This window comes from Eschrichtius robustus, chromosome 6 (genome assembly GCF_028021215.1).
Source record: "Eschrichtius robustus isolate mEscRob2 chromosome 6, mEscRob2.pri, whole genome shotgun sequence".
NCBI classification, from domain to species: Eukaryota; Metazoa; Chordata; class Mammalia; order Artiodactyla; family Eschrichtiidae; genus Eschrichtius; species Eschrichtius robustus.
Genome location: NC_090829.1, coordinates 97,465,961 through 97,493,853, shown reverse-complemented (window position 1 = coordinate 97,493,853; position 27,893 = coordinate 97,465,961). Strand labels below are relative to the sequence as shown.

The following is a 27,893-nucleotide window of genomic DNA, read 5'->3' as shown; positions in this document are numbered from 1 at the left end:
TACGAGTTCCACCGAGCAGTCGGAGGACGGTTGCTTGGTATTATTAGCAAGCGGGAAGTATGGCGGTGGCGCGCGTCGACGCGGCTTTGCCTCTTGGAGAAGGTAAGGCGATCCCCACCCCTGGGTCCCCAGGTTTACTCCATAGAACTGAATTATAGTTGCCTGGTGGAGAGAAGAAGACTGGGTTTAGGGGTGCAATTCTGGACCAGTTCTTTTGATGTGGGGTTGTGGGCAACGCGGAGGCGCGCTGCCCTCTGGGAGTTGTAGTCCCCTGGGCGCTGCCTGGCTCTCCGGCGTCGCGGCGAGGGCCAAGCGGGGGACTACAAACCCCAAGAGACCTTCGCGCTGCTCCCGCGCTCCTGAGGATGACTGGGCGGTGGGTTTCTGGCCGCGGTAACCTTTCTTGGATGTTTACTTTGAATTCTGGGTGCCCAAGTGAAAGCTGCAGGATCTCCCCCTTTCCCAGAACGTTCAAGAAAACCCTGTCTCAAACACAGCTCTCTAGATTGACGTTGGACCCTTTCCTGGAAGTGTCTGGTGGCCGTGATAAAATCTGGGGGTTATCCAGAGCCCACGGTTCTCCACCCCTTGTTCTGCAGACCGGGTCCTGGGGTATAGCTTGGTCTCTGCCCAGCGGAACGCGGGGCGTGGGTGCTTTTGTAGGTGCTGTGTGAGCGGAGCTCCTTTGTTTTGGTTACGGTTCGGAGGCTCTGGGTCAGGGTCAGGGCTGAGGGTGAAGGCCCGTCTCCACCGCTTAGGTCTGGGGCTCATTATCTAGGAGGGAGAGTCTAAGAGGTCTCTTGATCCCTTTGAATTGTGTGCAAAGGCTATGCATTTTCCTGGGACGGTATATAGCTTTCACCAAATTCTCAGAATCGAATGACCGCCCCCCCTCCCCGCCCCAAATGCTAGAAGCCATTAGACAGTGGAAAAACGTTGGTTGAAACCCTTCAGGAGAGCAATCTCGCATAATTATTTCCCGCAGGAATCTTAATCTGGGTAGAAATTTGAAATTGGCAGTTTCTCTGGCCCTCCCTTCCGCACAATCTATCTGTGGTAGATATCAAAATCTATCTGCAGCTCTTAAACTCCACCTCCAGCCCACCATGGCAATGTACTGTTAATAATAGCAGTTAACATTTATAGAGCATTTTTTATATGAGCAAGACTATGTTCTTAGTGCCTTTTTTTTTTTTTTAATTATCTCATTTTCTCTGTAGAACAACATTATAAGGCAGGTATTATTATCATTCCCATCTTACAGAGTAGAAAAGTGAGCCCAAAAGAGATCAATAACTTGCCCAAGATACCACAGTGATTAGCTTAGTGGAGCCAGGATTTGAACGTCTGTTAAATATACCAAATTACTTTATTGAATTCTGTGTGCCAGGAATGGGACTAAGTGCTGTTCATATGGTTTCTCTTTTCATCCCCACATCAATTTAGTGAATCAGGTATATTATTTCCATTTTGTAGATACATTAACTATACTTTGATTTTCAAAATAGTTTGGGCACTTTAGGATATACTGATAGGTTGTAAGCAGGTTGGTCTCTATCAAAAGATTAGTTACATTTAAAAAATACTGTCATTACTTAGACACAAAATATGGAAGTAATAGTTCACATTTAAATATGAAGAATTCCAAAGTATTATATCAAAGAAACTTGAGTAGAGGGACTTCCGTGGTGGCGCAGTGGTTAAGAACCTGCCTACCAATGCAGGGGACACGGGTTTGAGCCCTGGGCCAGGGAGATGCCACATGCCGTGGAGCCACTAAGCCCTATGCGCCACAACTACTGAGCCTGCACTCTAGAGCCTGCGAGCTACAACTACAGAGCCCGCGAGCCACAACTACTGAAGCCTGGGCACCCTAGAGCCTGTGTTCTGCAACAAGAGAAGCCACCGCAATGAGAAGCCCACGCACCACAACTAGAGAAAGCCCATGCGCAGCAACGAAGACCAATGCAGCCAAAAATAAATAAATAAATAAATTTAAAAAAAGAAAGAAAAGAAACTTGAGTAGAATATCACAAATCTAGGTATAATTTGATATTTCTAAAGGAAAATGAATAATTTCAATCTGTAGTCACTTAGAAATCGATTGCTTTAGATTTTAAAGCTTGATATTTATTATGCTCTAGTGTTTTCTAACTCTAAATGTATAAGATTTTATGAGTATAATTTTATCCCTATGCTCAGCTGTTGTAGTTGTGTTTTCTAACAGTTTCCCTTCTCTTTTCAAGGATCAGTGGTCAATTGGTCAGGACAGGGGCTACAGAAATTAAGTCCAAACTTACCCTATGAAGTTGATATTCATACTTTGATTCTAGATAAAAATCAGATTATTAAATTGGAAAATCTTGAGAAATGCAAACGTTTAATACAGGTAGGTATTGCTATGTGGGGAAAATAGCTATATAAGACCAGTTTATTATTATACAAAATAAAAGAGTAAGATAACAAAAAGTAACTCTGCAAGCCTAGAAAGCAGTAAATATTGCCTTAAATTTTTAAAACTTTTAATAACTAAAATAAATGTATTTAATAAATGAATAAAATAATTTAAGAAAAAATTTAAAAAATTAATTTTTACATGATGATTATTAAGTGATGCTTTTTAAATTTCTCCTGAAGATGAACACATTTTTGCTACCTTTAGAGTAGACTAGAAAAAAGAGCATTTGTTAAAAAAGAAAACATTTTATGTTGGCAAAATATTGTGTTGTTAAGATAACCTTTTATTTCATGGTGGGGGTAAAGAGTTGATTAATTCATTCCTTCAACAAATGTTTATTGGGCCCTTATGTGTCTGGTACTGTTCTAGATTTTGATGGAGATAGTGAAAGGACTCTGTTATTGTGGAGTTTACATTCTCAAGTAGTTGCTGTGTTAAAGATGTTTTCTTTTAGTAGTTGGAGGAGGTCTGATTGCTCAGCTTTATATGTATTTTCCACTGCTTAGGAATGACAACAACAACAAACTAATAGTTGCACTGCAGAATTTTTAGACAATATATGTGAAAAGTACAAATTGGGTTTGTATATTTGAGAATGTTGGGCCATATAAATAAATCTTTTTAACCACCCTAATGTGAAAGTAATATTTATATTTTACTCCTAAGAATAATGGTATGTTTTCTTTACACAGTTGTCAGTGGCTAATAATCGGCTGGTGCGGATGATGGGTGTGGCCAAACTGACCCAACTCCGGGTGTTAAATTTGCCTCATAATAGCATTGGCTATGTGGAAGGCCTAAAGGAGCTAGTACATTTGGAATGGCTGAATTTGGCCGGAAATAATCTCAAGGTGAATTGTTTCTTTAATTTGCCTCATAATAACATTGGTTATGTGGACGGCCTAAAGGAGCTAGTACATTTGGAATGGCTGAATTTGGCCGGAAATAATCTCAAGGTGAATTGTTTCTTTAATTTGCCTCATAATAGCATTGGCTGTGTGGAAGGCCTAAAGGAGCTAGTACATTTGGAATGGCTGAATTTGACAGGAAATAATCTCAAGGTGAATTGTTTCTTTCTTTCTTTCTTTTTTTTTTTTTAAGTAATTAGGTTTTTTGTTTTTTGTTTTTTTTTTACTTCACGAAAGTATTTGCTGTGAAAAAGAAATTTAAACAGTATAGAAATAAACAGAATAAAAAGTGAAAGTATCCACTCCCATTCCCCAGAGGTAATTTCAGTTAACATAAACTGAAAAAGAAAATCTCATTTTGAAAATTCATGCTGAATTAAGTTTTATGTACATGTTTAATGGTACAGTGGAAAATATACTGTTTTAAAAGTCAGGAGGTCTGGATTCTAGTCCTGCTGCTACCACTTAGTTGCTCTATAATTTGGGGTAAGTTAATAAATATTTCTGTGTCTTATTTTTTGATATGCTAGGTAAGGGAACTGGATTAAATGATGATAACTGACTTTTATTGAGTATGTAATATATGCTAAGTACTATTCTAACCACCTTAACTGTTTTAACTTAGTCAATCTCATGACAGCCAATAAGGTAGGTACAGTCTTTATGCTTATTATATAGATGAGGAAACTGAAGTACAGAGAAGTTGAGTAACTTGCCTAAGGTCACACAGTCAGGAAGTTGCAGAGCCAGGATTTGAATCCAGGCAGTTTGGCTCTATTGTTAACTTGTAAACTCTATGTTATACCAACTGTCACGTGTCATCACTAAAAGTTTCTTTAAGCTGTAAATATCTGACTCTACTCTTACAGAGATAATGAAGGTAGAAACTAGCTATATAGTAATATGCCAGATTCTGTTGGCACTGCCTCTTTTTTCTCTTACTAAGCCCTGCTCCTCTGCTTCTGATAATGTGCAGAGGAGGCAAGAGGCTCAGCCACAGGAAGTAGGGAAGAATTTCATTTTTTTTTTTTTTGAATAAATACAAATTTTAATTTAATATAACTTTCAACTTTAAGAGGAGTCATTTTTTTCTCTGTAAAGCTGGATCATTAATCAGGCCACAGTATGACCCTCAAAGCTGCTAAATAGATACAAACAAAAAGAGTATACTGGTCAACCTTCAATATTTAAAGTGAATATTTTTCCATCATACAAGACTCATATTAATAAAATCATAGTAAATAAAGTTGATATCTGTTCGAAACTGTACAGGGCAAGTTCTACCCTAGAGTTGAGGAGTGGAATTATTCCTAGCTCCTCTTCAAATTTATTTGCACTTCAGCTAGATTTATTTGATGCTCTTTAAAATGTCTCCAAGGCTTTTCGAAGAGTCTATCAAAACTGCAAATAGTCAGCTACTATTTGTAATATTTCAATTATTTTCTGATACATTTTTCCTAAATATTAATCATCACCCACAGCAGCATCTGTTACTTCTTAGTCTAAATTATAGTGCTGCTGGTATTTTATTATTTGCATTTTGAAAAGTATTTTAAATGATTTTGAGGTGAAAGTGTATGCATAAAAATACTTCACATTACTTTTCCACAAGGAATTTCATTTTTTGATTTCATGTGCGTGAAATAATGTGATCCTTTTCTTGTAATAGGCCATGGAACAAATCAATAGCTGCACAGCTCTTCAACACCTCGATTTATCAGACAATAACATACCCCAGATAGGTGATCTATCTAAATTGGCATCACTGAAGGTAAGTGTGTTTTCTATGTCATTTCTGAAATTTTATACTAAAATACCAAGAGAAAGTAACCTAATTGATCTAAAATCAGCCTGCTGTTACGAAGAACAGGTAGTGTTCATTATGATAAAAATTCTATTAGAGTACCAGAAATTAAGTATGGAACTTTTTGTTGTTAATTTCTATAATTGATTTACTTTAACTAAAACTGGTTGTTGTAGTTAAGGGTAATTCTTGTTTACCATCCAACAGACATGATGAAATTCCCTTCATGCCCAATCAGCCAACATTAGCAGCTTCAGTTATATAGTACATAACATATTGGTGGGCTTGAGAGTAAACATTCCTGAACTTGACTTTGTTTTTTGACACTCAGGATTGCTATTTTTTTAGTAACAGATATTACTAAATTATCAAAATTAACCTCACTTTAATTTAAAAAATCTGTGGCCTGTAGCACTTTTTATAGAGGGGAATGCAATCAAATAAGTCAGGGGTCCCCAACCCCTGGGCCATTAGGAACGGGCTGCACAGCAGGAGGTGAGCGGCAGGCGGGCTGCACAGCAGGAGGTGAGCGGCGAGTGAGCAAAGCTTCATCTGTATTTACAGCTGCTCCCCATCGTTTGCATTACCACCTGAGTTCCGCCTCCTGACAGATCAGCAGTGGCATGAGATTCTCATAGGAGCGCGAACCTTACTGTGAACTGCTCAGGCGAGGGGTCTAGGTTGCACGCTCCTTGTGAGAGTCTAATGCCTGATGAGGTGGAGCTGAGGCAGTGATGCTAGCGCTGGGGAGCGGCTGCAAATACAGATTATCATCAGCAGAGAGGTTTGACTGCACAGAGACCATAATAAATCAATTGCTTGCAGACTCATATCAAAACCCTATCAGTGAGTGGAGTGAAAACAAGCTCAGGGCTCCCACTGATTCTGCATTATGGTGAGTTGTATAATTATTTCATTATATATTACAACATAATAATAACAGAAAGTACATAATAAATGTAATGCGCTTGAATAATCCCCAAACCATCCCGCCCACCCCCGCCCTGGTCTGTGGAAAAATTGTCTTCCACAAAACCCGTCCCTGGTGCCGAAAGGTTGGGGACCACTGAAATAAGTAACAGTTGGCACCACAGCTTCAACATGTGTAGGCTTTTTCCATATTTTTGCTCCATTGGATATTATTAGCATCAGATGAATTCATTAACCTTAGAAACAGTATTATTAGCTCAAATTTCACTATATTGTTGGCAGAAATCATTTTTAGCAACAATTATTCTAAGCAATTTGATGTAGCCAGATACTAAGAGAATTCAAATGAACTAAAAATGATTGAACGTTTTTTTTTCTGGAATGGAGGCATGATTACCTTATCAGAATCCTGGGTGTTAGGACTTCCCTGCTGGCGCAGTGGTTAAGAATCTACCTGCCAATGTAGGGGACATGGGTTTGATCCCTGGTCCAGGAGGATCCCACATGCCTTGGAGCAACTAAACCTTGTGCCACAACTACTGAACCTGCGCTCTAGAGCCCGAGAGCCACAACCACTGAAGCCCGCGTGCCTAGAGCCCGTGCTCCGCAACAAGAGAAGCCACCGCAATGAGAAGCCCATGCGCCTCAATGAAGAGTAGCCCCCGCTCACTGCAACTAGAGAAAACCCATATGCAGCAATGAAGACCCAACGCGGCCAAAAAAAAAAAAAAAAAAAATCCTGGGTGTTGGGAGTATTCGCTTTATTCTTCATTGTTGCTGACTTAATTTGAGTCAGCACCATCTCTAAGCACATTCAACCTTCCTCAAGCTTTAAGTTACCAAGAGAATATAATTGCAAATTATGGTTTGTGGGTTATCTCTCTCTCTTGGAAAATTTGCTTTATACCTGACTGTTTTAGTGAATGTTTTCTTTCACTTTTCTCACCCCCTGTTTTGATGTTTTAAAAGGAAATGAACAAGTATGTTGGAAATTGCTCAAGTTTTAATAACTTAAATCTCACAGCATGCCTACACTAAGCATATGTTCTTGGACAAGTCTTTAAACTTTCTTGAGCTTAGAATGTGGATGTGAAAAAGGAGAATTGGACCAGAAGACCACGTAGGACCCTTCCAGCATTAACAGTCTTTGATTTGTGTGTGATGAGAAGTATAATAAAACAGATCACTTTATGTTTGTACACACCATTTTGGTTTTATCAAAATAGACCAATTTGTAATCTTTTCATTTGTAATGCATTTTCTTTTTACTTTCAAGACCCTACTTTTACATGGAAATATCATCACCTCTCTTAGAATGGCACCTGCTTATCTACCCAGATGTCTTGCTATACTTTCTTTGGCAGAAAATGAAATCCGGGACTTAAATGAGGTAAAATTTGAGGGTATCTTATGGGATCTGGGAAGCTGGAAAGTCAGGAGAGATGCAGGAAAGGGTTGTGAGCTCACTTTAGACTGTGAGCATCTTGGAAGAAACTGTTATCAGGATGAAACACTTGGCTGTAGAAGACCATTATTTTTCTTTCTACTTTTACTTAATGTCAGTGGGTTATTAAGACTTAATTTCATTTGTAATGCTGTACTTATCACTCCATTGGGAAGTAATTGTTGGTAGAGGGACATGTACATTAACAAGGTTAATAAGGTACGCTGTGCACCTTTTTCTGGCTGCTGTTATATTTTCAAAATAGGGTTCTCTTTGCTAGGAAACAGTGCTTTCTAAGGGACTTTGTGCAGCAAGGACAGATGGCCATATTGTTGGAATTTTGGAAGTCAGTGGATAATATAAGAGTGTTACTTGTCACTTTTTAAAACAAGAGGGAAATTGTTACATTCTCAAACTGCCAAAGATGTGTAATCAGTGGAAGCCCTGCGCTTGACACTGAGTAGTCCATTTCATTCATCAAAGATGTCCTTTGTTCCAGATCTCTTTTCTGGCATCTTTAACTGAATTGGAACAGTTGTCGATCATGAACAATCCTTGTGTGATGGCAACACCTTCCATTCCAGGGTTCGACTATCGGCCATACATCGTCAGCTGGTGCTTAAACCTCAGAGTCCTAGATGGATACGTGATTTCGCAGAAGGAAAGGTGAACGTGACCTCTGTAACATCACATTTATCATGGAAGTTAATTGAAAGGCCCATTTCTAGCTTACTACAGATTAATAAACTGAATATTTCTTGAAATGTGCATTTAGAAATTAAGATCATTCGTACCATCATATAGCAGACTCTGTGCTGTTCATTTAGGATTTTTTATCCTTTCTAAAAAAGGATAAGAAATAAATATCAGCCTTAGAGGTTGGGGCTAGTGAGTTTAACTTCTTGCCCAAGATACAACAAATTGATTTCTAAAAATTCTTTTGTTAATCGATTGTTTGGGGCTTGGAGCATTTCTATATAGAAACCGTGTTATAGATGCTGTGTAGAATTTCAGATCAATCCCACAAAAGCTGTCCATCATATTGTAAAGGCAGTATAAATAATACCTTAGTACCCAACTACCCTTTATAACAGTGACCTTGGGAAAATGCGTGCAGAGTTCCAATTTGGAACTGGTAGCAGACATGCTGATGGGTCCTCACCTTCTACCTGTGAAACAGCAGAAGTGGGAACTCCCCCTTCTCTAGATCTTTGATGGTTTCTGCAGCTTGGAGCTGGGACCCCTGCATGATGGGGTCTTCTGGACGCTGGCACACGATCAGTAGAATCAGAGCCTTAGGGGAGGTAAGGAACTAGGTTGTGGACAAGAAGGGGTGGATTTAGAGAGGATAGTGAGAGTCAAGATGACTTAATTCTCTTCACTCTGCCTCATTTCTCTTCTTCCTTTCACTGCATACACACCTGCATTCATGGACTCAACACATACATTCTTCCTCGCTGTTTTTGTCCTTCTGTTCTACAGATTGATAGTCACTTGAGGGGTTTCCCGACGGCAGAAGGAATGGTAGATTACTGACAGGGTTTTCCTTTTCTTTCTGTCTGCTATTTCATCTAGTTGCCGTACAGGGTGTGGGGCAGTGAGGAATGGCAACCAGGAGATACATAGTGGTGGTGCTGGTGTAGGGTGCGGGACGTATGTCAGCTCTGGTTTGCCTACAAAAAAGTGTGGCTTTTCCTTTTTCCTGCAGTGAGTGTTGCTTTGTATTCAGATACCTTATTTTATTTCAAACTGTGGGTAATTCTAAAGCTGGAATATGGGTTTACTTGGATTATCTTCTCTGGATCTTCCTTTAATAGAAAGAAAGACGTTATCAGATTTCTCTGTGGGAGTAGGACTGGCAACATTTTCATATATGGCAGCAGCATGGTGAGATGGGCAGAGGTAAGGGTTTGGTATAAAGAGAGACCTGGGAAGAGAATGAGACCTGGTCAGGAGAGACAAGAGAAAGCTTCACATCTTTCCCTGCCGCCCATTAGCAATGTGGCCTGGACAAGTTCCATAACTTCTCTGAGCCTTAGTTTTCTCATCTGTAAAATGTGGCTAAAACTACCTAGCTTTCAAGGATGCTATGAGAACTAAAGATAATGGATATAGCATAATACTGGTCAGACAGTAGATGCTTAATAAATGATAACTGTCATTATTACTTAAGGATAGGGACTGGGGATTGAAGAGTTTTGCAGAAACTAAAGCTAGTGTTAAAAAGCAGAAAATATCTGTTGAATAGATGAATAATAATGCAAAGGCTATGTTTCTATACTGTGGAAATGGTTTTAACCCAAGTAACTTTAAGGTGAATTTGTATTTTTTTGGAACTTTCTCTATAATGTTTTGTAGATGTTTAATTTCAGATTCTTCAAGAGGTAGGGAAGAGTGGACTTTTACTTGGGTAGCCTCTCTCTCTCTGGGGTTATTCTACACTAAAGTATGGGAGGAAGGAAGAGGTGGGAGTGTAGCATAATAGCAAGCCTTTCTCAGACAGATTCTTTTTCCCCCCACATTAAAAAAAAATTGCACAGTATCATATTAATTCAGAAATAGTTAAACGTAATATTTAAAAATACCCATATAATCATCGCTGAAAATAAGACTAGAACAAAACCAGCACTCCAGAGATCTCCTTTGCCCCACTCTCATCATAACTCCCCTCCCCACTAGAGATAACCACTATATTGATTTTTTTGATAATTCAGAAAGATTATTTTTTTCCTCATTTATTATGGAGGCTTCAAATCAACCAGCTCCCAGCAGAGTAGCTAAAATTAAAAGGATGGACAATACTAAATATTGATGAGTATGTAGAACAATTGGAACTGTCAGACACTGTTCTAGGAGTGTAAATGGTGCAGCCATTTTGAAAAACTGGCAGTATTTACTGAAGTTGAACTTATAAATACACTATGACCCAGCAGTTTGGTTTCTGGTATATACCCTAGAGAAATAGGTGCTTATGTCTACCAAAAAACATGTATATAAGCATGTTCGTAGCAGCCTTATTCATAATAGCTCCAAACATTTGGGAGCTATGTAGGACATTTGGGAAACAACCCAAATGTCAGTGCATAGAAGAGTGGGTAAATAGAGTTCTATTCAAACCAAAGAACCTAGGTGGTTGAGAAAAATGCTGCTGCAGTTGATGTCTGAGACAACTGTGTAGTCTGTAAACAGTGCTCCCATGTTTTAAAACAACTCTGGAAGTATTTTGTCTTGGAGGGAGGAAGTATTCTAAGGGAGAGCTATTGACTGAAAAATCAGTGGGTAGCCTGAGTAGTGTTCCAGCATTTTCCTGGTCAACCTTGGAATTGCCCTGAAGGATAGGCAGGAAGGAATTTCTAGTTTTTGTATCTACCCAGCCTGTTATTTGCTAAGAACAACCAAGTTAAATTTTTTCTCCATGATGAAAAGTATCCCAAGTTCCCTGATGACCTTGGGTAACCAGATCTTGAGTGTGTGTGTCACCCAAAAAAGTAACTTGAGCAGTCACCCACCGCTGTGGTGCTTTGGCTGAGGGCTTTCTCAGAGAGAAGCACACCTGGGGAAGGACCTTTGTGTAACACCTCAGTATTTGGAGTTTTTTCTGAATTTGTTTTCAATCTCTGTTTTACTGTTTATAGGACCTAGTACCAAGCTACACCTCTGTTGCTTACAGATCAGAACTTAGGGAGCAGAATTTTGGAGATGTTTCTTTTTTTGAAAGGATGTTTAAAATATATACAGAAGTAGAGTAACATAATGAACACCTAAATACCCACCATGTGGCTTCAACAGTTATCAACATTTTGCCAATCCCGTTTCATCTATCCCGCACTTTTTTTTTTGGTTAGGATATTTTAAAAGCAAATACCAGATATCATTTCATCCATTATTCCTTTTTTTTTTTTAATTAGGTGAAAGAGCAGTTTTAAATTCTCTCAGTAGTTGCTATCCCTGTTATAAAATGTAGACTGTTCCTTTAATTTCAAGAGAAAAGTCATATTCCAGTGATTTGAAATTAATATGTTAGAGCTGAATTAATTTTAATTTTGTCTTTGAATGGGCAGAGAGATTTTTTTTACCTAAGAAAATATTGTGTGGATTAATAAACTTGTGTAATGGTGTGTTTATTGATGAATGTGAAGCAAAGGCAGAAAAACAGATCTTACAATAGTTGATACTCCACAGTTCGTGGTTCACCTCACACACTTAAACTGTGGAATACCTGAGCCTCCTTCTGTATCCTTTTACTTTCACTTTTCTTTCCTCCCAAAATACAAACCATCTATAACCTGAAAATGTCGCTTGCTAGCTATTATTAAAGTTGGGGATTGTCCTCTATTAATGGACCTTTTTTAGGGACAGCCTCTCAACAAACCATTTGCTTGGCAGGAGAACTTATGGAAACTTAGAGTTCATGAAGATTCTGAATGAGCTTTATTTAATCCACAGGAATGTGTCTATGGAAGAAATACTTCTAATTATTTTTATTAAGTGTATTAAAATTTTTATTGTTACATGACTTCAGTTAATCAGTTTGGCATACTTTATATCTCATTGTTAGAAAACAGTTTCTCCTTTCTTGTGACACTGGCACATCACAGAAAACTAAACTCATTTTACTGCACCAAGACTCTTCTGCACTATTTAACCAGCTATCAAAAGAACCATTTTCTTTTCAGTCTATAATACATCTGGGGTGGCTTAACAGTTTTGGACTATACAGTTTTTTGCCTAATGTGGATACCTTAATATGAAGATTGAAGAAAATGGTTGTGGATTAGAAGTGATTTTCAAACTGTTTGCAATGCTGAGTTAAATGGTGTACAGAGAAACAAAGTATGCTAAAATGATGCAACTTTAACTTCAAGTTGATGGGCAGATTTGAGAATGATAAAATTGAGGCAAAAGCATGTTAATTAAAAAGAAATTCAAACATATTACAAAAGTAAACAGTAGTGTAATGACCTGCCATGAATCTGTCACCCAACTTCAGCAGTTTTCAATTCATGGCCAACTTTGTTCATCTATACCTTCACCCATGCCCCCTTTTCCTGTATTATTTTGAAACAAGTCTCAGATTACATATAATTTCATCTCTAAAAGATAAGGACTCTTAAAGAAATAACTACAATACTATTATCACTTATCAAAAAATTTAACAATAATTCCATAATAACACCAGATATTAGTTAAGTGCTTACATTTCCAGTAGTCCTCATAAATGCAGTTTTGTAATGGATTTTTGGAAACAGGATCCAAATAAGGCCATACATTGTAATTGGTTGATATATTAAATAAATTTCTTTCCTGCTCTCTTTTTCAGTGTATTGTCATTGCATGCTCCATGGGTTGGCTGTGCTGATTGGGTAGTTTTCACTTGGGATCTTGTGGTGAGATCACAGGGGGCAGGAGTCGTTTGAAGGCTCGACTTGGCTGGAGGTCCAAGATGATGCTCTCAAATCTCTCTATGGGTCCCTCCTCTTTTTATTTTCTTTGCTTTCTTTTCTCTTTTTTTGGTTGTTGAAGAAATCAGATTATTTGTCCTATAGAGTGTCCCACTGTGCTTATTTTGCCAATTGCTGTGTCTCCGTGTCCTTTGGCATACTCCTCTCCTTCTGTATTTCCTGTAAATTGGTAGTTGGATATGGAGGTTTGATCCGATTTTTGTTGGGGGAAGGACTACTTTGTGGGTTCTATTGAGAGGCACATGGTGTCTGGTTGTCTCTTGTGTTAGGAGTAGCTATTAATGATCAGTGCCTAAATCCATTAATTCATTGAGAGTTGCAAAATGGTGAAATTTTAATTCTATCATTAATTTTTTTATTAGCTGGAATACTTCTATGAAGTAACTATTTGGTCATTGGTATAGTTTATATAGGAAAGGTAGAATTAATAATATTTAATTTGTCTCCTTTATTTACCAGTTTTTAAAAATAATGAGTTGGTAGTTCACTAGCATCCTTTAGCTGTGACCAATTAGCTTTAAAAAAAAAAACTATCATTATGAACTAATGGATTTAAACACAATTTATGTATTTAGGTACTTCAGTTTGATAGTGAATGGAGGGACTATTCATTGCTTCTTTGAAAATAATTTTAAAATATTTGGAGCCATTAGTACAAATCTTTGGAAGTGCTCCTAAGCAAAAAAAAAAGGTTTAAAACATTGTAATAATAAGGAGAATGAATCAGAAGAATAGATTTTCTTTTTAACTTGAGTGAATTTTATTTATGAATAATATCCAAGGATGCTATAAAGGTAAATTAAGAAGGAAGAGTCATTATTGCTTAAAAATGTATCTTGTCTACCCTAGTGCCATCCCTTCTTCTTTATGTCCCTCAATTCCAGTTTAAAAGCTGAATGGCTGTATAGTCAAGGCAAGGGGAGAGCGTATCGGCCTGGCCAGCACATCCAGCTTGTCCAGTATCTGGCTACAGTCTGTCCTCTCACTTCTACGCTGGGTCTTCAAACTGCAGAGGATGCCAAACTAGAGAAGATTCTGAGCAAGCAGAGGTGAGCCCATTTATCTGTAGTGGCTGATGAATTCACAAGTGAAAATACCTCTGACTCTTTCCTGCAGGGTTAGTAGGACTGAGGCGAGTGCTGCGGCCCACATTTCTGGGCACTTGGGCCACTCGTCACTGCAGCAGTCTGTAGGGGAACCGAACCTTGCAGTGCAGTCCAGTTTGCTCCCCAGCAACTGCATTGCTAATCATTTCTTCAGTGTGGAGAGCCAAGCAGCATGGGAGAGTGGGATTTTAAAAAACTGCGTTTGTCCCTTAATATGGGTGTTTCATATGGGTTTTAAAATACTAACATTAAGAAGTATAGCTTGGAGTCTTCCCTGGTGGTGCAGTGGTTAAGAATCCGCCTGCCAATGCAGGGTATGTGGGTTCTATCCCTGATCCGAGAAGATCCCACATGCCGCGGAGCAACTAAGCCCATGCGCCGCAGCAAGAGAAGCCACCACAATGAGAAGCCTGCGCACCGCAACTAAGAGCGGCCCCCGCTCGCTGCAACTAGAGAAAGCCCGCACGCGGCAATGAAGACCCAACTCAGCCAAACATAAATAAAAATTAAAAAAAAGAAGTATAGTTTGGGAATTGCCTGGCGGTCCAGTAGTTAAGACTCCACACTTTCACTGAGGAGGGCCCAGGTTCAATCCCTGGTTGGGGAACTAAGATCCCACAAGCCGTGTAGCGCGGCCAAAAAAAAAGGGTATAGCTAGAAGCGTTTAGTAGTCACTTCTTTTATCAGAGATCCTGCCTTTGAAGGTTTGTGCGTGTATATGCATATGATGGTGTCTGACTATGTGATTTAAAAATAAGTTTCTTAACCTTTTCTATCCAGTGCTTTTAAATGAAACTTTGTAATTTGGGGGTTATTAAAGGTATATACTTTCTGCTTTTTTTTTTTTAAATTATTTTATTGAAGTAGAGTTGATTTACAATGTTGTGTCAATCTCTGCTGTACAGCACAGTGACTCAGTTATACACATATAGACATTCTTTTTTTAATATTCTTTTCCATTATGGTTTATCCCAGGAGACTGGATATAGTTCCCTGTGCTGTACAGTAGGACCTTGTTGTTTATCCATTCTAAATGTAATGGTTTGCATTTACCAACCCCAAACTACCAGTCCATCCCTCTCCCTGCCCTCCTCCCCCTTGGCAACCACAAGTCTGTTCTCTATGTCTGTGAGTCTGTATCTGTTTTGTAGATAGGTTCTTTTGTGCCATATTTTAGATTCCACATACAAGTGATATCATATGTATGTCTTTCTCTTTCTGACATACTTCAGTATGATAATCTCTAGTTGCATCCGTGTTGCTGCAAATGGCATTATTTCATTCTTTTTTATGGGTGAGTAGTATTCCATTGTGTATATGTACCCCATCTTCTTTATCCATTCATCTGTCAATGGACATTCAGGTTGTTTCCATGTTTTGGCTATTGTAAATAGTGCTGCTATAAACAAGGGGTACATGTATCTTTTTGAATTATAGTTTTGTCTGGGTATATGCTCAGGAGTGGGATTGTTGGATCATATGGTAATTCTATTTTTAGTTTTCTGAGGAACTTCCATACTGTTTTCCATAGTGGCTGCACCAATTTACATTCCCACCAACAGTGTAGGAGGGTTCCCTTTTCTCCATACCCTCTCCAGCATTTGTCATTTGTAGACTTTTTTAAAAAATTTAAAAATTTTTAAAATTTAATTTTATTATTATTTTAAATTTTATTATTTGGCTGCATTGGGTCTTAGTTGCGGCATGTGGGGTCTTCGTTGTGGTGCGTGGGCTTCTCTAGTTGCAGTGCTTGGGCTTCTCTCTAGTTGTGGCACACAGGCTCTAGAACGTGAGGGCCCAGTAGTTGTGGCACATGGGCTTAGTTGCCCCGTGGCATGTGGGATCTTAGTTCCCTGACCAGGGATTGAACCCCTATCCCCTTCATTGGAAGGTGGATTCTTAACCAGTGGACCACCAGGGAAGTCCCTGTTATTTGTAGACTTTTGATGATGGCCATTCTGACCCATGTGAAGTGGTACCTCGTTGTAGTTTTGATTTGCATTTCTCTAGTAATTAGTGATGTTGAGCATCTTTTCATGTGCCTACTGTCCATCTGTATGTCCTCTTTGGAGAAATGTCTGTTAAGGTCTTCTGCCCATTTTTCGATTGGGTTGGTTGTTTTTTTGTTGTTGAGTTGTATGAACTGTTTGTATATTTTGGAGATTAAGCCCTTGTCAGCCACATCGTTTGCAAATATTTTCTCCCAGTCTGTAGGTTGTCTTTTCTTTTGTTGTTGTTGTTGTTGTTGTTGTTTTTTTTTTTTTTATGGTTTCCTTTGCTGTGCAAAAGCTTGTAGGTTTGATTAGGTCCCTTTTTTTTATGGCTTTTAAAAATAATTAATTAATTAATTAATTTTTAAATTTTTGGCTGTGTTGGGTCTTCGTTGCTGTGAGCAGGCTTTCTCTAGTTGCGGTGAGCGGGGGCTACTCTTCGTTGCCGTACATGGGCTTCTCATTGTCGTGGCTTCTCTTGTTGTGGAGCATGGGCTCTAGGTGTGCAGGCTTCAGTAGTTGTGGCACGTGGGCTCAGTAGTTGTGGCTTGCGGGCTCTAGAGCTCAGGCTCAGTAGTTGTGGTGCATGGGCTTAGTTGCTCCGCGGCATGTGGGATCTTCCTGGGTCAGGGCTTGAACCCATGTCCCTTGCATTGGCAGGCAGATTCTTAACCACTGTGCCACCAGGGAAGCCCCCCATTTTTTTATTTTTGTTTTTATTTCTATTGCCTTGGGAGACTGACCTAAGAAAATATTGGTATGATTTATGTCAGAGAATGTTTTGCCTATGCTTTCTTCTAGGAGTTTTATGGTGTCTTGTCTTATGTTTAAGTCTTTAAGCCATTTTGAGTTTATTTTTGTGCGTGGTGTGAGGGTGTGTTCTTTTTTTTGTTTGTTTTTTGTTTTTTGGCTGTGCTGAGCGGCTTGTGGGATTTTAGTTCCCCGACCAGGGATCCAACCTGGGTGCTTGGCAGTGAGAGCGTGGAGGGACCACTGGACCACCAGGGAATTCCCCTGTGAGGGTGTGTTCTAACTTCATTGATTTACATGCAGCTGTCCAACTTTCCCAGCAACACTTGCTGAAGAGACTGTCTTTTTCCCATTTTATATTCTTGCCTTTCAAAGGTATATACTTTGAAAACTTGTAACCTTCTACCTTTTTTTTTTTTTTTTTTTTAAAACCTTCTACCTTTTTGACAGTGTTACCTTTCAAAGGAAGCAGAAAAAGCTTTCTGTTTTTGGTTTGCGTTAAATCACATCAGATGTTACTGATTTTTAGGTTTCACCAGAGGCAGTTGATGAACCAGAGCCAAAATGAAGAGTCGTCTTCTCTTGCTCCTGTTGAAACAAGGGCATCCCTTGTACCGGAGCATTCCAGCCCCATTCAAGATTGCCAGGTAGTCCAGGAAAGTGGTAAGAAGTTAACTGATCTCTGATCCTTTTTCTCCAAGTTGTTTGATCTGTTTGGTATCATCAAACAAAAAAAGTACATGTTTTCATAATTTTTTACTTGTTAGCTTAAGTGAACATTTGGATCTTATATGTATATACACAGATAGACATATATAACTACTATATGTCTAATTTTTGAAAATGTTCAGAGGACTGCTACCTTTTGAAGAAACCTGGTACTTTGATTATTCTTATGACCATTGCAAGAATTCATTTTCTTAAATATATTTGGTTTGGTGTTTTAGGCATATTGGAGGAAATTACTGAAAGCATTTCATTGCACTTTACTATATTTCAGGGATTAGAGTTCATTAAAAGGATCCAACTGAAGAAACACCTCTTTAAATATTTAATGTTTTAAATGATGTTCTGTTGATTCTTTTAGAACCCGTCATCCAGGTCAATTCTTGGGTTGGGATAAGCAATAATGATGACCATTTATATGCTGTTAAGAATAACTTTCCAGCCTCTGTACACACTACAAGATATTCTCGAAATGACCTGCACCTGGAAGACATCCAGACAGATGAAGACAAGTTAAACTGTAGTCTTCTCTCTTCAGAGTCTACTTTTATGCCAGTTGCGTCAGGACTCTCTCCAGTATCACCTACAGTTGAGCTGAGGCTGCAAGACATTAACTTGGGCCTAGAAGATGATGGTGCTGCAGATGAATCTGTGAAATGTCCGGAAAACAGCGGCTCTGATAAGGAAGGGGAAAAGGCTTTTTGGGCTGCAAATGAGAATTCTGTTGAGCTGACAAAAAGTGCTATCAGTACAGAGGTAAATGAGAAAGATGGGCTATTACCTCTTTCTGAGCCAACAGTAACCAATACCGTCAAAAAGGATGACACCCACAGTCTTACATCTTTTCCTGAGTCAGTTGGACACAATGTCTTCCATACTCAGCCAGACAGTGAAGAAACCATGTCTCAAACAGCTTCAGAGAAACTTCCTTGCAGGGTTTTAACCCACAGATCTGTTACTTTGGGACAAAATAAAGTTGCCCTTCAGAAATTGAATGAAGCAGCCACCAAGCTTCAGGCCTATTGGCGGGGCTTTTATGCCAGAAACTACAACCCACAAGCTAAAGATGTACGCTATGAAATCCGGCTGCGCCGGATGCAGGAGCACATTGTCTGCCTAACTGATGAAGTAAGGAGGTGGGTGAAAAGTCCCTGTTTAGGACTTTTACAGTTTGGGTGCTGTTTTGTTGGTTTGGGAGTGTCAGATTCTTAGCATTGATTCAGAACACTGAATCACTGCTTTTGTGGCCGGGACACTTTCCATACCATGTTGCCACTCTTGGTTTGTCTCCTACAATATACTGAAAGCATCTTGAGTGCAGGGACTGCCATATGCATCTTCATCTCTAGTATAACAATTGGAACATAGATGCAGCATAGCAGTAAATTTTGAATGAATGCATGCCTTATGGACATCTGTATACCTAAACACGGAAGGTACAGAAAATGTAGAAAAACTGAATTTTAAGTATAAAAATGAGAAGATGAGAAAGTCTACATAGAACCCAGTAGGTGACATAAGAATTAAAGAAAATAGCAGGGACTTAAATGGGGCTAAAATTTGGGGGCTATGGTGGAAATTATTTGTTCATTCCATGGCTCACATGTTTTCATGACTGTCAACTCAGGAAAATTAGGATTTCATAGATTTATTCTGAGTATTAGTATTATAACCAGCAGTATTTATTAATACTATCAGGTGGGAGAGGAGGAAGCAATAAAAGAGACTGAGGAGGGACAGCTAGAGTGGTAGGAGAACTGGGAGAGTATGTTTCCTAGCTCCAACAGGGAAGTGTTTCAGGAGAGAAGAGAGGTGCTGTAAGAGGACAGAGAACTGTGTTAGATTTAGCAGCTGGAGGTTATCAGTGACTGTTGAGGGTCCCCAAGGCTATCCTCAGGTTTGATGATTTGCAAAATGGACTCACAGGACTCAAGAAAGCTATTCTTTATGTTCATGATTATGGTTTATTAGAGTGAAAGGATATAGATTACAATCAGCCAAGGAAAAAGACACACAGGGCAGAGTTCAGGGGAGACCAAGTACAAGCTTCTAGTTGTCTTCTTCCAGTGCAGTTGTACACATGGGGCTCGATTCTCCTGGCAACGACGTGTGACAACACATGTGAAGTATGTGAACCTCGAGGGAGGCTCACTTGAGCCTTGGCATCCACGGTTTTTATTGGGGGTCAGTCACCTAGGCATTGAGTGCCCATGTGACTGACCTTAACTACTCAGACCTCAGCCCCCACCCAAGGTCAAACTGATGCATTGTGGCCCAGGGTCTCAGGTGAACAAAACAGGTATTCACCAGAAAGTACACTGTTAGCATAAACCAAGGTCCCAGATGTACAAAGATACTCTTATCAGGCAGGATATTCCAAGGGCTTGGAGGGTATCTCTCAGGAGCTGGTCAAGGCTAGTCCTGTCTTTAGAATGTGCGGGGTTCAAACACCCTAGTCCTGTTGAGTTAACCTTTTCCTGCCCAATGAGCTTCTTAAGAGCAGCTTCAGTGCGTAGTGGGATGAAGGCAGTTTGGAAAGGATTGAGTAGTGAATGCGAGGTGAAGAGTGAGGGTAGCCAACTTTTGGGAAGTGTTGATGTGAGGAAGAGAAGAGAGTAGGTGGTTGCCGGAGGAGAATCTGGACTTAAGATCCTTTTTTAAAGATGGGAGATATAGAGTAGGTGTATGTGTTGATGGAAATGATTCTATAAGGAAGGAAGAACTGATGGTGCAGAGCAAAGAAAGAAGAAGTGCAGGATGGAGGTTCTTGAGAAGGTGAGAGAAGAAGAGGTCCAGTGCACAAGTGGAGGGAGTAGCCTGAAGTAGGAGCAGGTAAGGCGGTAGGTTTGAAGGTGGGGGATAGGGAAGTCCTGTCTGATGGTTGTTTCTCCTTTTCCAATAACATTCAAGATGCGGTCAGCACTTGGAAGTGAGGAGAGGGGTGAGGATGTGGGAGGTTTAAGAGAGGTATGAGGTGTAGGTAGGGTATTCACCTCAAAAGTGAACTTATAAGGGGAATGGAGGGGGATAACTGGACAGGGTGAGGAAAAACTTAAAGTGCAGAACGATAGGTTAGACTGTATGATTTTCATCAACAACTCTCAGCTCTTCCATTCTGATTTTGGACATGGTTCAGCCAGGAGTGGGTTTTTTTCCAGTTGAACATGGTAGGGGAGAGAGGGAAGGGCCAGGGAGCTGACGACATTTGGGAGGGGAATGATTATAATGATGGATCTCAGAATTTAAACGAGGTAGAAGGAAAGACAAGAGAAAGGGGTCATGTGTTTGGTGGTCATAGATGAAGATTGGTCGTCCAGGTTGTTGCAGGTTATGGCAAGAACAAGTGAACTGGGAGGATTGGACGTAGTGGTTTGTGTTGGTGCTTGAAATCATTTTCGAAAATGGTGCAGTCAAAATGCTTGAGTCTAATACACTGCCAAATGTAGACTAGATAGCTAGTGGGAAGCAGCCGCATAGCACAGGGAGATCAGCTCGGTGCTTTGTGTCCACCTAGAGGGGTGGGATAGGGAGGGTGGGAGGAGATATGGGGATATATGTATATGTATAGCTGATTCACTTTGTTATACAGCAGAAGCTAATACAACATTGTAAAGCAATTATACTCCAATAAAAATGTTTAAAAAAAAAATGCTTGGGCCTAGAGTGGGACTGAGGATGAGTGATGAGGGGTGGATTATTGTTAGATAGAGCATCCATGTGAATGTCAAGAGCTCCAGAAATGACAAGGGGAACAGGGCAGAGAAAAAGACTAGTGCTGAGCCTTCAGTGAATGGGGACCGATAATGGGAGGTCAGTACTTGAAAAAGAGTTTTGGGAAATTTAGCAGGATGGCTGGAGTTCTTGAAGGAGGAAGGTTAAGACTCATTTGTAAACAGCAGTGAGAAGCAACGTGCTGACCCTGATGTATGAGTGAAAAAGTAGCTGCCACTTGAGAGAGCTACAGTGGTTGAGTGTATATGGGAGTTTGCTGATTATAATTCGGGAGTCCCACATGGCACAGTAGGAGGGCTTTGGGGGGCTAGAGAAAGTAGATCAGAGGTTCAGAACAAAATGGGGTGACAGTTTAAGAGATAATGGACAGCTAAGAGAACCTTAGGTTTCTGACTAGTTTAAGGACAGAGAGGGGGGCAGTGAGCGCAGAGTGAAAACTTTAATGAATGAGGGGAAGGTCTGTTGATAGCAAGGAATATGTCAGGAGGCAAACAGAGATGTGAAATTTGGTGTGATTAGTCCTACTAGTCTCTTAGAAGAGGGTGTTTCAAGCTGTGGTCCTGATCCTTTCTGCAGCTCCTGCCTCTTTGGTGTGTTTGGCTGGGAAATTGAGGCCAGATAAAGAGCCATTTAATATTTTATTTTTCATTACTGGCTATCCTTTGTAGAACCAGTATAATCTGAATTTCAGTCACATCTTATTTGCCTTCTATGTTGAGTCATAGCTTAAAGCTAAAGTTTCACTTAGATATTCTAAAAGTGGAAAGGACTGTTATTAGAATATTAATCTCTTTACAATGTATATGTTTATTTGTCATAACAAGAAGTACAATTCAAAGCACCCTTTCTTGTATCAGTAATGGATTTTGAATTATCGTAGATTACGAAAAGAAAGAGATGAAGAACGTATTAAAAAATTTGTACAAGAAGAGGCTGTCAGATTCCTTTGGAACCAGGTAAGCTCCCTCCTGCTGAATTACCTACTGTGTGAACAAAGAAAAATTCTAGATTTCCTGAGATAATCATAGAGTAAGTAGTTTCAGGTAAAGTAAGCACCCTTTCTCAAAGTTAAGGATGTGGTTTGTGTTCCTTGCCACTAACTCTGAACTAGTACAGTGAATTTTGTTACATTTTATTTAGTCTGAAGAAAAATATTTTCATAATTTTGACCAGAGAGATAAAGAACTATAACACTGAAGGAAAGTACTAAATTGAGGGATATTGTTATAATTTTCCAGTAGAAATAAAAAGCCCAATTTGAAGTTTCATGTAGCTATCTTGTTTTATCTTTTGAGACTATTTGAATGAAAGGTGATTGAAATAGTGTGTGATGGCTATAATATGCATGTCCTAAAAGATACACATGACTTCCAGGGAGGGAGTTTGAATCCTGTAGTAGCACACTTTAGGGACAGTTCCCTAAAACAGTGGTTTTACTATTATTGTATCCCTACAAATACTTCTTGATAATAATCCCTTGGAAGTATTTTTATAAACAAACATTATAATAGGATTTTACCTATAATATTATATTTGAAAATACATAGTAAAAGGTCTGGAAGGCTACATATCAACCTGCTATCAGTGATTACCTTGGAGGATGGTCAAAGGGAAACTAAAAAATTCTATCTGTTGCTTTCTTGTTGCAGATTTTACAGTAAAATTCTGAGATTTTAATTATACTTTAAAAGTGTAAAAGCATATTATCAAGAACTTGGGGTATTTTTAGGTATTTTAGAGTTGTATATACTATATTGTTAGTTTTTAAAAACTCTTATCCCAAATGGGTATCTAAAATGAGACTTTAGGGAATCTACTCATATTATAGGCTCTAATCTGTCTTATTAGATAGACCTCAATGTATCTTTTTTTTTTTTAAAGATTGATTGATTGATTGATTGCTATGTTGGGTCTTCGTTTCTGCGCTAGGGCTTTCTCTAGTTGCGGCAAGCGGGGGCCACTCTTCATCGCGGTGTGCGGGCCTCTCACTATCGTGGCCTCTCTTGTCGCGGAGCACAGGCTCCAGACGCGCAGGCTTAGCAGTTGTGGCTCACGGGCCCAGTCGCTCCGCGGCATGAGGGATCCTCCCAGACCAGGGCTCGAACCCGTGTGCCCTGCACTAGCAGGCAGACTCTCAACCACTGCGCCACCAGGGAAGCCCAACCTCAGTGTATCTTATTGAGTGCCTTATTTACCCCTTAGTCAGCTATACATGTGCTATTGTGCTTCTGATTATTTTTCCAGTAGTAGGAAGAGAATTGCTTTGGCCCATCCCTGCTCTGCTGGTGAGGACCTTTTATTACCAAGGACGTGAACCACTTGTGCCAGCCAGGTCTAGGCTGGGGGTGCTATGGAAAGGATAAGGGGAGTCAGGTCGTTTCTAACTCCAGTTATGCCATCTGCCATTTACCAACTTCATGAGTGTTGGGGAAAAATGCTCAAAGGCCAGTTGTAAAACAGGCATGATTTATATTTTGTAGTAAAACTATATCCTTTGGTTTATAGGTAAGGTCTCTACAAGCTTGGCAGCAGACGGTGGACCAGCATCTAAGTTCCTGCCGTCCTGATGTTCCTCCTATATCAAGTACTCTGGTGCCATCTAACCCTCCATTATTCACCCAAAGTCAGGAGCCCTCTTCTGATCAAAACTCTGATTGGTTCATTGCTCCTGATGAAGCTCCTCAAGAGAAATCCTTACCAGAATTTCCAGACTCTGGTTTTCATTCCTCCTTAACAGAACAATTTCACTGTTTACAGCATTCTTTGGATTTTGAAAAAAGTTCCACAGAAGGTAGTGAAAGTTCCGTAATGGGGAATTCCATTGACACAGTCAAATATGGCAAAGAGTCAGATGTAGGGGATGTTAGTGAAGAACGTGGTGAATGGAGTAAGGAAAGCTCAAACAATGATCAGGATAATAGTCTGCTTGAACAGTATCTAACTTCAGTTCAACAGCTAGATGATGCTGATGAGAGGACACATTTTGATGAAGGGACGGGAGATAGTAAGCTTCACATAGCTTGTTCCCCTGAAAAGTTAGATGTCTTGTCTGACGGTGCTTCTGTAGATGACACTCATGGCATATCTCCTACTTTGCAAGATGAAATCAATCAGACACCAGAGAACTGTGAATTAGATGCAGAAATTCAAGGGCAGCAGTCAGAATGTGATTCTACATTTCAGGTATTGCATGTTGGTATTATTGTGTAGCATGTCTGGTTGTTTGGGAAGCAGAAGTCCATTTAATTTAAGAATATTTTCAGTTGGCTTTTTTTGGGAAAGAAGAATATTTCTCCCAATTTTGTTACTATTTATATAGAATTTATATTCTTGTCTCATATTTTCCACATCTTAGGTACTAAGCTGAATCTTCATTTTGATTTAGTTAGCTTTTTACTTAAGCTGTAATGTGTCAAACAATATTCATATTGAAAGCCACATGCACTTTATTAACAACTAAATTGAATCAACAGTGTTCCTGTGTTTTTATGTATGTATTTCCTTTCAAAAATAAACTAGAATACCTTAAAGAAGATAGAAAATTTTACCTTAAAGATATAAATAAGAGAATTTTAATTCTTCTGTATGTGAGGAAATTAATTATGTAGTGAGGAATGCAGTTGGTTACAGTGAACATAAATGACAAATGTAAGGATTGTGAACTACTGAAATTTGCCATCCTCCTTGGAGTAAGAACATGTGTTTTTAAGCCTTTTTTCCACCCTTATGAGTCAAGGGAAGCCTTCTAGTAAGTGAATAGGGAGAAGAGATAAGATTATATGATTTTTCAGTGGGGATGATTAAATTGTCTCATGGAAAACTTTAGTTAATGCCATGTATCAGTTTTAACATATGAAGCAAATTGTTCCATCCAGAATTAAAGTCAAGCTTATTTAAAGAGGCAACACAAGACTATTTCTCTTAGGTATAGGCTCCATTCTCTTGGAATAATGTCACAGCAAACATTTATTATCTTTTCATTTAGTGATTTTTTGACCCCATAGATTAGCACTTATGTGCCAATATATTGCCAGAAATTAATGTTCGTTTTCTTTGTTCCTGCTTTATATTTGCTTATGTTTTTCAGCAGAGGCCCATGATCATTTACTTAACTCTTGACCTCTGCCTCATAGAAAAGAACATTTAAAATAATACCAGTGGTAGAATATGAATGGCATTTTTTTAAGGACTATTTTCTATCTAAATTTCTGAAAAAGTGCCGCATTCGGAAGACAGTTTAATGGTGGTAAAGAAAAAATAAACCTCATTTATTTCTTTACTTATTAAAAGAATATATGTCTGTAACTCCAGGAAGAAATGATAATATTGTGTTTGAATGTTGTAGATAGATGCATTCGCAAATCAAGGATAATTTTTGGAAGCTTGATATTTTAATCTTTGAGAATGTTCTGATATCATTGAACAACACATATCTGACTTCCCCCCAATCTATGGACGTACAGTGATTTAAAACTATGGCAATACTTAACTGTTCTCTAAATTTAGGTGCTAAATATGTATTCATTATTCAGTTACAGTCACTAGGCCCCCTTCTTTGAAGTTATATAAAATAAAAGCTGGTCCTTCCAAGAATAAAGTCAGGGATCGCATGTTATACTTTGTTGATGGTTAGAAACTTTTCTCCAGTATGGGTAAGATGCATTTTTCTCGGTTTATAAATGTGTAGCACTCAGGTTGAAAAGACTTGGATTTCATTCTCAGAAATCCAGAATCTCTTGCAAAGGAAAGATTTTCTGTCTCATAAACAAAATAGCAGTCTTACATTCAAAGGATTTTCCCTAGCAAAGCATGTATAACATTGAATGCATGTTAGATAAAAATAGAATTTTTAACTTTTTGAATAATGCTAATTATCTTTTATGAATGATTTTGAATTTTCTTCTTAAATCTACCCTATTTTTCTATTTTACAGTTAAGTGCCTCATTTGCTGCCCATAGTTAGACAAAGGAAAACCAACTTGCACTGCACTAGTACCAAAGTGCTGCTTCATGGTGCATTAATTCTCATAAAAGCTCCTGAAATGTCATGGTTCAGTATTACCTAAGTAGGTTTCTCCTGACATCTCCTCCCTCTTCTCTTTTTTTGAGAAATGGCAAAACACAACTGAATTCATTTGAACATCAGCATTTGCCAGCAAGATTTTCTTTTTTACCTTTGTGTTGTTTTTCTAGCCCATAAATGGTATTCAACATACTTTTATTTTGAAATTGACAGAATATGATAATGACTAATACTCTGCTGTATTTAACTTCACTGGTTTTGAAGTGCAAGAATATTAAGTAGCCCCCAACCTTAACTGTACAGATTATCTTGAATGTAAATAGGATGAAAATAATGTAAACTACACCCCTAGCCTAGACCTGGCTGGCACAGTGTAATTAAAATAATTTATTTAACTAAGATATTTGGTTTTAACTCTGGGCTATTCATTGGTCTGGCTGAAGAGGGAATGGGCCTAGTAAGGTTAGAGAAGTTGAGTTTTAACACAGTCTTTGTGTTTTTCTAATAAGAGAGGTTTAGTTCAGCTGTGCTATTTTAGTTCAGTTCTCGATTTATGGGCATTCAATATATCAATTAAATATTCCTTCAGAAGCACAGAATCATACCATATGAGAATTGTAAGGAACCTTAGAGATTGTCTATTCTAATCTCTTTGTTTTAAAGATGAAACTAAAGCACAGAGAACTTAGATGACTTTTCTGAGGTTATAGCTAGTTTATAGAAAAAAACTGTGGAAACTTAAGCGTTATTGTATTCCAAAATTTTATTATATACTTTCTATTATTCTTTACATTTAGTAAGTCAGTAAGAAAGTCTCTACATATTTTTCATTCTCTTTGAAAGAGAAAAAATACTTCTAAGAGAGCTAGAACTCTACCACTCAAGGCAGAGTTGCTTGTAGAAAACAACTGATTCATTCAGAACCCTGAGTGAATTTTCTCCAAGAAATGTGATTTGATTAAAATGGTTCTTAAAGAGTAACGCAGTAGAAACCAACATTTTGAAAGAATAACTGCATCTTGGAGTCTATTTTTTGATGACAAGAAGTATAACAGATTGCTGAGATATATAAAATTTTCTAGTGAAAAGCTAGTTTAATTATATTTCATCTTCAGTTTTACAGAACAACAGATGTTAAAGTTTTAACTCTCCTGGTGTGCAGAAAGTTTCAATCATGACAGTTGATATATAAACAATACAGTTTGGTTTTTATAAATTCAATTATAAAAGGCCTTATAATATGCATGTTTTTAGGAAAATATTTAGCCACACAGTTGTTAGTATTTATGCAGAATACTTTATTCTTGAATAACGTGGTTGCCATTCTTGAGTGTGGATTTTTCTTTTATTTTGTTTTGGATTATTTTAAATATACAAACACCATAATAGCGTATTTTTCTGTTATCTACTTAAGACAAGTCTAGTTCCACTTTTAATAAGTATTTTCAGAAACAACATGGACTGAAGATATCATACTATCTCCCTTGGTTGTTTTTTGGGCATCAATTCTTAGAGTTGGATTTATAACAATAATATAAAATATAAAAAAAAATCTTTTT

The 27,893-nt window shown here is 38.6% G+C and overlaps 2 protein-coding genes across 7 annotated transcripts in view; one reads left to right on the top strand and one right to left on the bottom strand.

The window, feature by feature from the left end:
• Positions 1–27,893, bottom strand: part of RPL24 (ribosomal protein L24) — a 142,814-nt gene that overhangs the window by 22,273 nt on the left and 92,648 nt on the right. The window lies entirely within an intron of this gene.
• CEP97 (centrosomal protein 97) lies at positions 9–27,643 on the top strand. 5 transcript variants are annotated; one of them, XM_068546822.1, is made up of 11 exons: positions 9–102; positions 2,247–2,389; positions 3,151–3,309; positions 5,036–5,137; positions 7,377–7,490; positions 8,044–8,210; positions 13,891–14,055; positions 17,383–17,516; positions 18,118–18,715; positions 22,192–22,267; positions 23,817–27,643. In XM_068546822.1, exons 1-11 carry the CDS (start codon positions 60–62, stop codon positions 24,519–24,521), a joined length of 2,406 nt encoding a protein of 801 aa, XP_068402923.1. In that variant the 5' UTR covers positions 9–59; the 3' UTR covers positions 24,522–27,643. The 5 variants fall into 5 exon arrangements, with proteins under 5 accessions (XP_068402923.1, XP_068402922.1, XP_068402927.1 ...); XM_068546821.1 differs by having other exon boundaries at positions 17,941–18,715; positions 23,817–27,642; XM_068546826.1 differs by lacking the exons at positions 9–102; positions 2,247–2,389; positions 3,151–3,309 and adding exons at positions 3,323–3,414; positions 3,447–3,519 and having other exon boundaries at positions 17,941–18,715; positions 23,817–27,642.

What these genes read in the sequence shown, in the direction of transcription:
- CEP97 (XM_068546821.1), top strand. Translation starts at nt 60, where the DNA reads ATGGCGGTGGCGCGCGTCGACGCGGCTTTGCCTCTTGGAGAAG. An exon ending in AATGCAAACGTTTAATACAG is followed by an intron (nt 2,390 to 3,150) that starts GTAGGTATTGCT and finishes TTCTTTACACAG; the next exon opens with TTGTCAGTGGCTAATAATCG. An exon ending in CTAACTGATGAAGTAAGGAG is followed by an intron (nt 18,716 to 22,191) that starts GTGGGTGAAAAG and finishes GAATTATCGTAG; the next exon opens with ATTACGAAAAGAAAGAGATG.